The sequence below is a fragment of the Limulus polyphemus genome, unplaced genomic scaffold (genome assembly GCF_000517525.1).
Source record: "Limulus polyphemus unplaced genomic scaffold, Limulus_polyphemus-2.1.2 Scaffold1546, whole genome shotgun sequence".
NCBI lineage: Eukaryota > Metazoa > Arthropoda > Merostomata > Xiphosura > Limulidae > Limulus > Limulus polyphemus.
In genome coordinates, this window is record NW_013667156.1 from 198,110 (window position 1) to 210,174 (window position 12,065).

Below are 12,065 nucleotides of genomic sequence, written 5' to 3' on the forward strand. Positions count from 1 at the left end.
TGACAATTAATGATTATTGCACCTTTTTTTGTAATAAACATACAAACAGAAGCACATTTCGCATATAGAAAGCGTTATGGTGGGAGACACTCAGATCACCTTGCTGTCAATTCAGTATTTCCAAAAACAGTTTTCTTTAAATAGTGCTAAGTAGTTTCATAAGTGATTTAGTAACTTTGTGAATTGCAAATTATTGTTTAGTGATACAGGTGATTATGCCACCCAAAAAACGCCCTTTCTATGGAAAGTCTTCTGCCGCTAAAAGAATGCAGGCACAAAGAGCAGCTGAAACAGAAGAAGAAAGACTTCAAGCACAAGCTGCAAGACAGGCTGCTCAAATACAGGAAGAGACTTCAGAACAACGTAAAGTTAGACTTTGAGCTCAAGCTGAAAGGCAGGCTACTCAAAGACAGCAAGAAACTGTTGAACAGCACAAAGCCAGAGTTCAGTCAGAATCATCAAGGCAAGCTGAATATAGACAAGAAACTTATAAACAACGTCAAATAACTTACAGAGAGCAAGAAACAGAGGAGCAACATGATGTACGACTTCAGGCTCAAAGAACAACACAAGCTCAAACATGATCTAATTTCAAATAAAGCTTTGTTTGATTAAATGTTTTTTTATTTCTCGCATCACAGCTTTTGTCTTCTTACTGAATAATTTGCAGAAAAAAAACACTGATCTATACGTTTCAAATCTAAATTTTCACCGTGCAATGACGGGTAACTCAGCTAGTATATATATAAAAACACCACTATTCTTTTCGGTACAAAAAAGGAATCATTGAGACCCTAGACGGAAGAGTTCAGTGAAAGAATTAGAGCGATAAAGTTAGTCATTTTTTTTTGTACGCTTATTTGAAAAAACAAAACAAAAAAAACAAATGAAAGTTCGTGGAAATTGCGAAATTTTGATTAACTCCATAAACACGTATCTAGCGACTTAGGCGGCTTTATAAGTAAAATAAGCTTTAGTTTTGCTTAGCCAATAATGTGAAATTAATATTCAAACATTTTAAATTTGGTTTAAACAGGCGATTTTTATGGTCTCCATTTTGTTTCATCACGATCCCTACTATTAAGTACTGCTGTACTTAATGATAAATGAAAATAGAAATTATAAGTAAAATAAGCAAACCTGTTCGTGACTTGAGTAAAAACATCGATTTTTCTCTAATTATTTACCCGCTAATGCCGAAAAACGTTCATAATCAAACCAGAATGGAAGACGTTGTTTAAGATGAAAAAAAAATCTTATTCTTGGAAAAAAACAAAACCAGCTAATGAAAGTATTTCCCAATTGTAAATACTGCAGCGCTGACTGTGAACCTTTCATATCCAAGTCGTCGAAAACATGCAATAAACATAGCGCATGATACAACGAAATTGTCTTCAGGCTCTGTTTAATTAAATGTTTCCAAACATGACCTAAGCACCATTTACTTCGGGCTTCTTAATTACATTATTCAAAGCAACCGTATGTTACACCCTGAAGAATAAATTAATGAATGAAATGTAAATCAATTACAGTTAGAAAAATAAGAGCCCGTTTTATTTTGAAGCAAACTTAATTTGTTTAAAAATACGAAATATTAAATGGACTTAATATATTTAATCAAGGAAAAGTATAAAAAAACACATTATATTGGAATTTTCTGCTATATCACCTATGAATACCAGTTTTAGATTTAAAATAAACTGAAGATATACTACTAAAGACGAAAAAAAAAAACATTATGTAAGAGAAACCACTTGGGTAACCAAAGTTGAAATATCATAAAGAATAATGTAAAAAGTGGTATAAACGTGTGTAAAAAAACACGTGGGTTTGGGCATTTTGGTGGATTAGTCAAACACCTTAAGTCAGTGGAGGACACGAGGAAAGGATATAAAAATATTACGCTTACTGGGGTATAAACTTCAGAACTAATGATTGAAATTATATCAAAATATGGATGATAGTGTAATTACGTTACTGATTTGATGTTTACGGAAAATTTATGATTTATAGCACTAATATGATGTATTCTGAAAGACAGAAACGGAAGTTAGTACACACCACATTCAAATTATCCATTTTTAGAACAACTGGATGTATTCATTTACTATCGCTGTCGTGAAGCAGCAAACCTTTATATGTATGAAAACATGGCACGACAGTACAGTACATATATGTATACATATATTGAACAAAGTAATACGTTTTTTCCCTTTGTTTAGACAAATATACTGAAGTTCCAATTACGATCACAGCAATAACTGTGTAGTGGTAAGAACATTTAAATCAAAGTTCTTAACATTTCTATGGTATGAAACGTAAATTACAACACAGAACAGGAACAATTATGTGAATATAAATTTTTGACGATATACGTACCTAGTTGATTTTTTACACTATTTCTGCTCATACACTACTTTGTATTGTATACATACCCAAAAATTGATTTAATTTTTACGAAATCCCTGAATAAAATCTAATCAAAATTTAAGGTAGTTAATACATACACGCACACGCTTATCTCGTCCCATTTGTTTCAAGAGTGTATGATTTATAATAAACAACTAGCATAATTTTGGCAAGAACTATGTGTTTGGACTATTATATACACGTGCGTATTAATGAGTTTACCTTACATAGTAATAACATTTATCTATTAACCAACGAACTGTACTGTCGTTCTATATACTATTTTTGTCCCTTACCTTTTTCTTTTCTCAGACATCTAACTTGAACTTAATTTGTTTATAAACAAAGGTTTACAATGTAAGCGCGTAAACATAGCAAAAAAAAAAGAAGCAAAATTTCAAAATACCATCATACAACATCGAAAACAAAAATCCTCAAATAAAACGGAAACTGAAAATTACTGATGAAGAGAATACGATAAAACAAGTTTATTTGAAATCAATTTTTTCTGCCTCTTCAGGGAAAACGGTTTCCAATGTGACTTAGATAATTCGTAAAAGCTATATACTACAAGTATAAAGGATGTAACAAGAAATAAAAGCGCCAGAAATCACAACCAAAATGAAGGCAATGAAATTGCACTGAAAACGATGGCTTTGGAAATGTTGTACGTATTCTCTGGAGAGAAAGAAATCAAGAAAAAAAGAAGAACTATATAAGAATACTATAAAATGCGTAATTTATTAGTTATTCTATATGAATCATATAGAAAAAAAAACTGGATCAATAGATAGTTTTTACACTTAATAACACAACTGTGATTTAAAATAGATGAATTATTTTATTGCAAGACACTATTTATTTTTTGTTGTGAAGGCAACCAAAAGTGTTGGCTTCAGCACCTATATAATGAATTTCTTAAAAGACACCCCGGAATCAAATGATCTGCATATTAGGATCTAAAATATTCTACATATATGCGCAGCGAGCCTATCATATAAGAAAATCTTTCAATTTACACGGATTGAACAAAATAATGGAAACACTTCAATTTTTTTAATTCCAAATTTTAGTGTCTCTAAGGCGGAAAATGTGGTTATATAATATAGTAATTTAACTGTGCAATAAACAATTCATATGTCAATGAATATGACTGTATACGAGTAGTATATTGTTGTCTTTCAGAGTAAGGTCTTAAAAATGCCAAACTAAAAAGATTTCACAGATTTCCAAATACGCATGATTGTAGGTGACTGACTCAACCTTCAGTGACATTAACATATAAAATAATGAATGTATCCCGAAGAGTGTTGTTGTTGAATTTTGTGCAACGCTAATCAAGGGCTATCCGCGTTAATCATCCCTATTTTTGAAGTGATAGACCACAAGGAAAGTAGCTAGTCAATACCACCCACCACCAGCTCTTGGTCAACTCTTTACTAATAAATAGTGGTACTGACAATAACATTATAATGCCCCCCACGGCTGAAAGGGACGAACATGTTCGGTGTCGGTTTCGATCCCGCGACTCATAGATTGCTAGTCAAGCGCCCTGACCACCAGGTAATCTTAAGTCCAAATGGTTACGTAAAGCTTACAGCACACCAGTCCACCCTCTTATGAACACTATTTTCAGACAGACATTGTCTGTTTCAATAAGACAATACATCAATTAATATTGTCAAAATTGTTCAAGTTTGATTCAAAGAACACGAAAAAGTGTTAGGGCACCTAATCTGGCCATCACAACCGCAAGATTTAAATGTTATTAAGCGTCTATTGTTAGTTCTTGAAATATCACTATCTGATGCACAAAAACCTTGCTCCATCAATTTCACCGTCGTATCCAAGATCGTATTGGCTGTTCACGGTAGACCAACTCCATAACAATAAATCAAATGTAGAAATGAACAGGTGCGAAATTAAATCAAATTCAAAACGTACCAGTACACAATTAAAACATTTTTATCGAGACCGTCGACGGCATCCATTTAAAAACACTACATGTTTCGACAATACTTTGTAGACAATTGCAATAAAAGTGTTTTAATGATAAACGTTGAATTTCGTTTATTTGGTTTCAACTTTTACACAAGCGCAGATCATTCACATTTATTGAGGTATTGTCATTATTTTGTCCAATTCCTGTACTTACCTTCTTTATAATTTTATTCTGCTTTGTTTCCATCTCGTAATTTAATTTTGAACAAGATTTGACAAAATATTTCATACAGATTAAAAAAAACACACACAACAGACAAGTATTTTAAATAGTTCAAAATAAAAGTAATGCATAGTTGGCAGTTACTAAAAATATAAATAATTAGTTGTTGGAGAAGCCTGCGACTCTCTTACAAGGGAATTAACGCAGTTAGAAAATTACCACCAGAGTATTTGTCTCTCGTTTTGATTAAACTTTTCTCCTCTCTCACTTTTACGACATTTGCCCTTTTGGCTCGAGCAGTAAGAATTAACAATGGAAGCACCTCAAACCACAAGCTACACAAGTATGGAATGTTCACGCCCTAACAAAATAATTGCACGTGAAACACCATAGATGTTCAAATAACTTGTTGGATTATGCTGTTATACAGTAGCATTTTAAATTACGCATGGAAATTATTTCTCGAGTTTATGATGACACTTCGTTGTTCTGAAATGTTAAATATTTGGTTGTTTTCTCTTGTAATTATGTGTTAAATATGTTTCGTAAACAGGCATGAGCAAATGATATCTTAGTTTTTTTTTCTTAAGTTAACACTGTAGTCCAATCGAGAACTTTCCAAAACTCTAGTCAAGGCCATCCAAACTATCCACGAACTGGTCATCTAGCCCAGTGGTTCCCAAACTCTTTTAGTCTGAGGCTTCCTTGATGTGAATAAAAAAATTTGAGGCCCCCAACCTATAACTTTAGCATGATCACTGAAAAACAGAGCTGTAGCAAAAACAATAACATCTCCTTTCGACATAATGTATCATTTAATTAATTCAACATAATTTTTATCAGCTTATTGTTTATGTAGAATTAAAATTAATTCAGCATCTTTGTTTTCGGCCCATTTTTGGTGGCTCCCACTTTGGAAAACACTGATCTAGCCCACTAAGATATATCCAAATGAGAAAAACCTACTCATTAAATAGCATTCCAAGCATAAATAAAAATGATTGGTGAATGAAGAAACTAAGATAATGATAAGATAGCGAAGCAAACTCACACACGCACACAAAGGAACAGCATTATAAAGCACTTTCTAATAGTTTTTATTTGTGTATTGGTAAGCACAAAGCTACACAATGGACTATCTGTGCCCGTCGTGGGTATAAACCCGATTTTTAGCGCTATAAACCACTCAGCTTTACCGCTGAGCTACTGGAGGGCCTTCTTAACAGATGCTGGAACGTCAATTTTGAAGAATCGGACAGAGGAGGAATGAACTGACAAGTGAGAAGGTCGAGTGATCACAGGGATAAGAAAGTATTGAAAGCAAATAAATTAAACGTGAAAAAGTTTATGAAATAGTTTATGAATGAATTATGCAAAAAAGTTCTTCCTTGACGTGTTATTAGAAAATTCCTCTTCTTTCGGGTGAATTCAATATGAACTGAAAAACTTTTAATAAGGTCCACTCTCTTTTCGTCTATCCATTCTTAACATATATATAAAATGAAAAGTCGTTTATTATAATGTTTTGTCATAAGATAAACCTTGAAAATTACTATAAACTTTCATTTATAACACTTAATACAGTAAACAAATCATCAAAAGTCTATAAGACACATTTCCAGATATATAGTCGATTATAAATAAAATTAATCAAACGAGACATCAACATTAATTGAGTTCCAAAAGCATCTGAATTCGATCAGTCCTACTATACAATCCACTTTAGAAGTTGAAGATGAGGGTTGTTTAAACATTTTAGATGTTTTTTGTAATAAAAGAGAGAGGGGCTTTCTGTATACAGGAAGCCATTCTCAGTTGCCATGCCACCGAATGCGAGATCGTGTCACCCATGGTCACAAAGTCATCATTTTCGTCTTCTGTTGATAGAGCTATTAACGTTTCTTAATATGATGAGGATTTGATGTTAAAATTAACGCATTTAAAACAGGTAGCGATTTATAGAGGGTATCAACCTAAATTCATAGATAGGATGTATAGTAACTATTTACAAATAAATTATTGTGTAAGTAAAAAACGTTTATGTCTCGTTTGATTTATTAAATATTTTTTTTTGCACAAGAACTGTCTGTTTTATGTATTGATTTATATAATTTATTATGGTAATAAAAAATAATTATTGCTAAAAAAACCACATTATTCTATTTATTAGGATTAATCCGTAACTTCTATAATTATAATACGAAAATATGTATTATAGGAATCAAATAGAATCAACCAACAGTTCGGATTTTTGAACGACGAAAGAAGATGTCCATGCTAAGCATTAACTATTTAACTGATCAAAATAATGATACTGATGCTTACACATCTACCTGTGAGCTTTAAGGCATACTTAATGATTTAACTATCGGGTTTGGTAGATAAATCTACCATATTCAGAATTCCAACTACAATGTCTTCAAAACGTTTATATTAACAATATAAATAGTAATTCATATTAGAAAGTACGAATCACAAGAGTAAATTTATATGCAATAATTACATAGTTTAACCGCATAAATAAAGAATAATTTATTGCAAAACGTAATCAAATACTACGTTAAATGGAAAACATGGTATAACAGTAAGTATATGAAGCAAGTGCGATTAAAATAAAATAAAAACCAGTAATGCAAATAAAATGCCCTTTGTCATCAAATTTTGATCAGATCTTTTTGATTAGCTCTTTTTTTGTTAAGGGTTGTTCTTGAATACAATTTCTGTTCCCACGCTTTGACTGTTGAGTATTATTACAATTGATCACCAGATAAGCATTCTAAATTCAATTAGACTCTGAGATTTTACTTTATCCTTTTCGGCATTCATCAACCTCCAAGTGTAACAAATTTGAAATCAATATCCAGCTTCTCTCCTAGTGTCTACCACTGTTAGAATAAGCCCACTCATGGTGGATACAAGTTATGTCACCAAACTACGAATAACTTGACATATATTATTTGGGTGAAGGAAAAGGTATACTAAAAAATAAATTACTTATAGGAAAGGTACTACGTTATAGTGTGAAACGCAATAATCTCGATGTCCGAATAATAACTGTCATGAAGTTATTCGTGGTTGAGCATCGAAACCTATGTACACCGTAAGAGGGCGTGCCATTCCTAGAGTAACGCTACTGGGGAGTTTATATTTAAGCTCAAAGCTATACAATGGTCTATCTGCGCTGTGCCCACTACGAGTATTGAAATCCGGTTTTCAGCGTTATATGACTTTATACTTATCGCTATGCCACTATGGGGGCGCTACTGATGAGATGCCTGGATACTGAATACAGAATCGTTTGCCTATGTGCAATGTGACTGTCCAAATGATAAAAGGAAAACCTCATCAATTTATCATAGTTTAATTGCTAGGCTAGTTTGAAACTCACCATTAAAATCCCACAGAGAGCATCAACAAACTATGAAGGCTATCAAACAATGGAATAGAAATTTGAACAATACATATTGTAAAAATCTATTACACATGATATAAAATCAGTAAACCGTCGCATAAGAACCTTACAAGATAATTCTTCTCAATCACTTGTATACATTAATTACTTAGACAAAGGTAAAAGTAAAACAGAATTCGTGTAATTTACCTTGCGTTGGCCTGTTAATATATTCTGATTTCACATGCACCAAGTTAGGGTTAGCATAGAGTATTTTCTTGACTCCCTTCTTTTCCAGCAGTTTTCCTGATATTCCTATATAACATTCGAAACCTATTTAGAATCACTATTTCAAGTTACAGAATAATAATTTATTATTCAAAGTGGTTAAAGTTTCAAAATGTTATTTAACGACATTAAAAATAGTCACTGAGGTAAAATAACGTTACAAAGCTTTCGAATTCCCATGTTCATTATAGATAAAGAAAAACGTTCTGGAATTAGCAAGTTAAATCAAGAAAGGCTATGAATTGAATAACAAAAACTAAGTGACACACTTAAGGTTTGTTCTGGATAAGGTTACAGTTAACACAAGTGCTATTTAAATATACAATACCTATATAAACCAGTCATTTATGTTAAGTTATTGATGAAAGAGAAACTGTAGTGTATAGGATATACAACGTAAATAAACAAAAATAACAGTAGTTCTAAAATCACCCCGATAATCGCAAAGAAACGGGTACCTAATTTACAGGCGTCTCCATAACATGTGAATTAATTTCTGTTGCCCACTTACGTCAGTCTTTAGCAGTAGCGTTAGATTACCACCACCAGCAGAAACATCACCCTACGTACAGCTTTTTGTGCTACTAATTACTAATCGTAATATTCATACGTCGATAAAGATATAATCGAACCCTCACTTTCAGTCTTAGTGAAAGTCGTGTTCTTGTTGTGAGGAGAGTACTTTTATTTAAAATTGTGTTCTATGATAAAACAAATGGATGTTGCACGTACCACATTTATTTTTCTAATTGTCTGAATCTTGAATACCCAAAGTGTGAAATTGTTATGGATTTTTATTTGTAGTGCCATTGAGTAGATGGTGTAGGAGTTTTGTTTACATACATAGATACTGGCATACACGCTACGTACATTATAAGTAGTTCTATACATCCTGATTACTCAGCAAGTAGTTCTATACATCCTGATTATCCAGCAAGTAGTTATGTATATCCTAATTACGCAGCAAGTAGTTATATATATCCTAATTACTCAGCAAGTAGTTAGTAATTAGGATATATATAACTACTTGCTGCGTAATTAGGATATACATAACTACTTGCTGGGTAATCAGGATGTATAGAACTACTTGCTGGGTAATCAGGATATATAGAACTACTTGCTGAGTAATTAGGATATACATAACTACTTGCTGGGTAATCAGGATATATAGCAGCAAGTAGTTCTATATATCCTAATAACTCAGCTTTATACAACAGTAGTAGAATAATATCATGCAGACTAATGACTACATCATCACATACACCAGTTTCTTTTGCTACTTTTCACTGACAACAGTAATAGTTTTAACTATTTTATTTTTTTAAATGATACACGGAGAAAAAGACGTTTTGTATTTAAAATTGCGGGTCTATAAATATTTTGAAATGCAAAAACTATTACACTTGAACATATCAAACCAACTCGACACGCAGTAATGAACGAAAGACCATACGATTGACATACCATTATTATTCTGCTTAAAATGTTTTTCTACAGTAAAACTATAGTTTCGTACAATACAGCATATTCATATATCATATTGATAGTTTGAAACTACCTTAATTTGGGAAATTTTTATATTTATAATGGAAGAATTAAGCCAGTAGGTGACATTTGTTAGTATATTGTTTGTTGTTAAGAGCAAAGCTGTACAATGGGCTATCTGTGCTATGCCCACCGCAAGTATAGAAACTTGTTTTTAGCGTTATAAGCCCTCAGACTTGCCGCTAAGCCACCAGGGGCTGTTGTATATCATATAGATTATTATGTATAGTGATGAGTTTTCTAAAGCACGATGAAAATTCCTTTCTTACGATGACTTGTGAATAAAAACAAAAACAAATATTTCAACTTGTAATTGTTTTACAGGTTTCTTTTTACAATGTCAAATGCTATAGTCCAAGTTAAGGCTCAGAAATCAAATCTATAACCAAACTAATATGTTGAAACTGCTTTATTCGGAAGAAATCCATCAACTGCATCGCAACGATGATAATAATGTATTGACCTACCTAAAAATAAACCAATGACACCAAAAGTTGCGATTGGCATACTTGCGTCATATCACAGATAGATATACCTGTCAAATCATCCGAAGATATTGAGGTGCGATAAGTTTGTAGTATGGGAGAGACTTGGAAGATTCTTATTTTAGTTTATTTATTTATATATCTTTTTTTTTTTGCAGAAAACTTCTCCAAAGTACAGCTTGAATATTTCACAAGTTAAAAGGTTATACATTTTACGTGATAAATGATGGTAGCAAGAATTAAAGGAACAACCTTTTCAAAACGTTAAAACCTAAAAATGCATTCCCGTTCCTCAAATTTACAATAACGTAAAAGAAAAATAGTGTGAATGTACGAAAGGACCTGATTATTTGAGTTCTGTTAAAATTATCGCTTAAATTTCAAATAATATATATACACGCGATTATTTATTATGTCGTCTGAAACTTAAATATTAATATTATATTCACGCATATCGTAATTTTTCCACAACACTGCACGTTTCCCCATTTTTCACGTTAAATAAATTTTGTGTCAATTTAATCATTCATCTTTATAATATAATAGCACTGAAAGCATTCATATTTACTTTTTTATGCCTCAAGAAACTTTTGATTCACGATTATTGTTTTTAAACATCAGGATGCCCTAATGTGTCATCCTTTAGACCAATCTCTTCTATTTGCTCTTTGAAATATTATTGAGGAATTTCTAATTACAATGCGCTTTTTAATTCGTGATTAACTAAAAGTCACTAGCGCGTTGTGTAGTTCACTTCCCCCATATCCCGCAGCTCGTTTTATATGAGCAAGAGAAAAAGTACCTTTATTTTAAGCGGGTAAATTGCAATAAGACACGTACTGGCTGTAAAATTGTTAGTTTTGTCTATTCAACAGTGAAATTCCTCACTTTTATGCCTAACGATAACAAAATTAATGCATCAGGGATTTCGAAAACTTTACCTTATGCCTCAATGGCCAAACATGAGTAATTACTATACATTTTCGTTCAAATGACGCCATGTAAAATTGAGCTGATGTATAGCATTCGTCGCTACCACTACTGTTCTTACTACACACTACTTTCTTTGGAACTGAGTTTTCAAGTTGCTGACATAATAAGTAGAAAATTAAATGTTTGATAAATTACATAATTTGTTTACATAGACAATAGGAGGATTTGTATCTTGCTTCTCTTACAGCTAGATTTTAACAGTTTGAGTGCTTGTTTTGGAAAATCAAGGGCTACCTGCACTAACCGACCCTAATTTTGAACAAATACATTACAGCAGTGTTTCCCACCAGGGGTTCTCCGGTGGGATAGCGGCAAGTCTTCAGATTTACAATGCTCAAATCAAGGGTTCGATTTCCCTCAGTGAACACAGTGTGGCTTTGCTATAAAAAAAACACACTCCCAACCAGGGAGATACCGCCCCTAGTTGACGCTTTAAAATTTCAGGGGCAGTAAACTTTGAGGTGGTAGCAGGGGGCGGACAGAAAAGTTTTATGGGTTTCAAAATTATATTGGTTAAAATTAAACCATAAGAATTGACTATTATTGCCTTACAATGTACATTTTAGTAAAATATTTTAATGGTCTAAAAATTTATTAGAAGAGGGCGCTGCGGCGAAAAGATTGGGAAACTGTATTAGAGGAAAGGCAGCTAGTATCCATTGCCAACTGCTGGGCTACTTTAATCGAATAGCGGGATTTGACACTCACGCTTACAATGTAGCACGATTCCAAGGTTCGAGATCAGATTTGGCGGTAAGGGGACGCGAACCATGAACCCTCAGATTCTCAG

At 32.6% G+C, this 12,065-nt stretch overlaps 1 protein-coding gene across 3 annotated transcripts in view; it reads right to left on the reverse strand.

Moving 5' to 3' along the window:
• Window positions 1–12,065, reverse strand: part of LOC111086910 — a 48,121-nt gene that overhangs the window by 18,573 nt on the left and 17,483 nt on the right. Inside the window, exons 3-4 of one of the 3 annotated variants that reach the window (XM_022391694.1) lie at window positions 8,175–8,279; window positions 5,809–6,056 (exon numbers count right to left, since the gene is read on the reverse strand). In XM_022391694.1, the coding sequence (XP_022247402.1) occupies window positions 5,869–6,056; window positions 8,175–8,279 (293 nt within the window). In that variant the 3' untranslated portion in view covers window positions 5,809–5,868. Of the gene's footprint in view, window positions 1–5,808; window positions 6,057–8,174; window positions 8,280–12,065 lie in introns of those variants that run through there. The other 2 variants (XM_022391695.1, XM_022391696.1) reach the window with 2 other exon arrangements.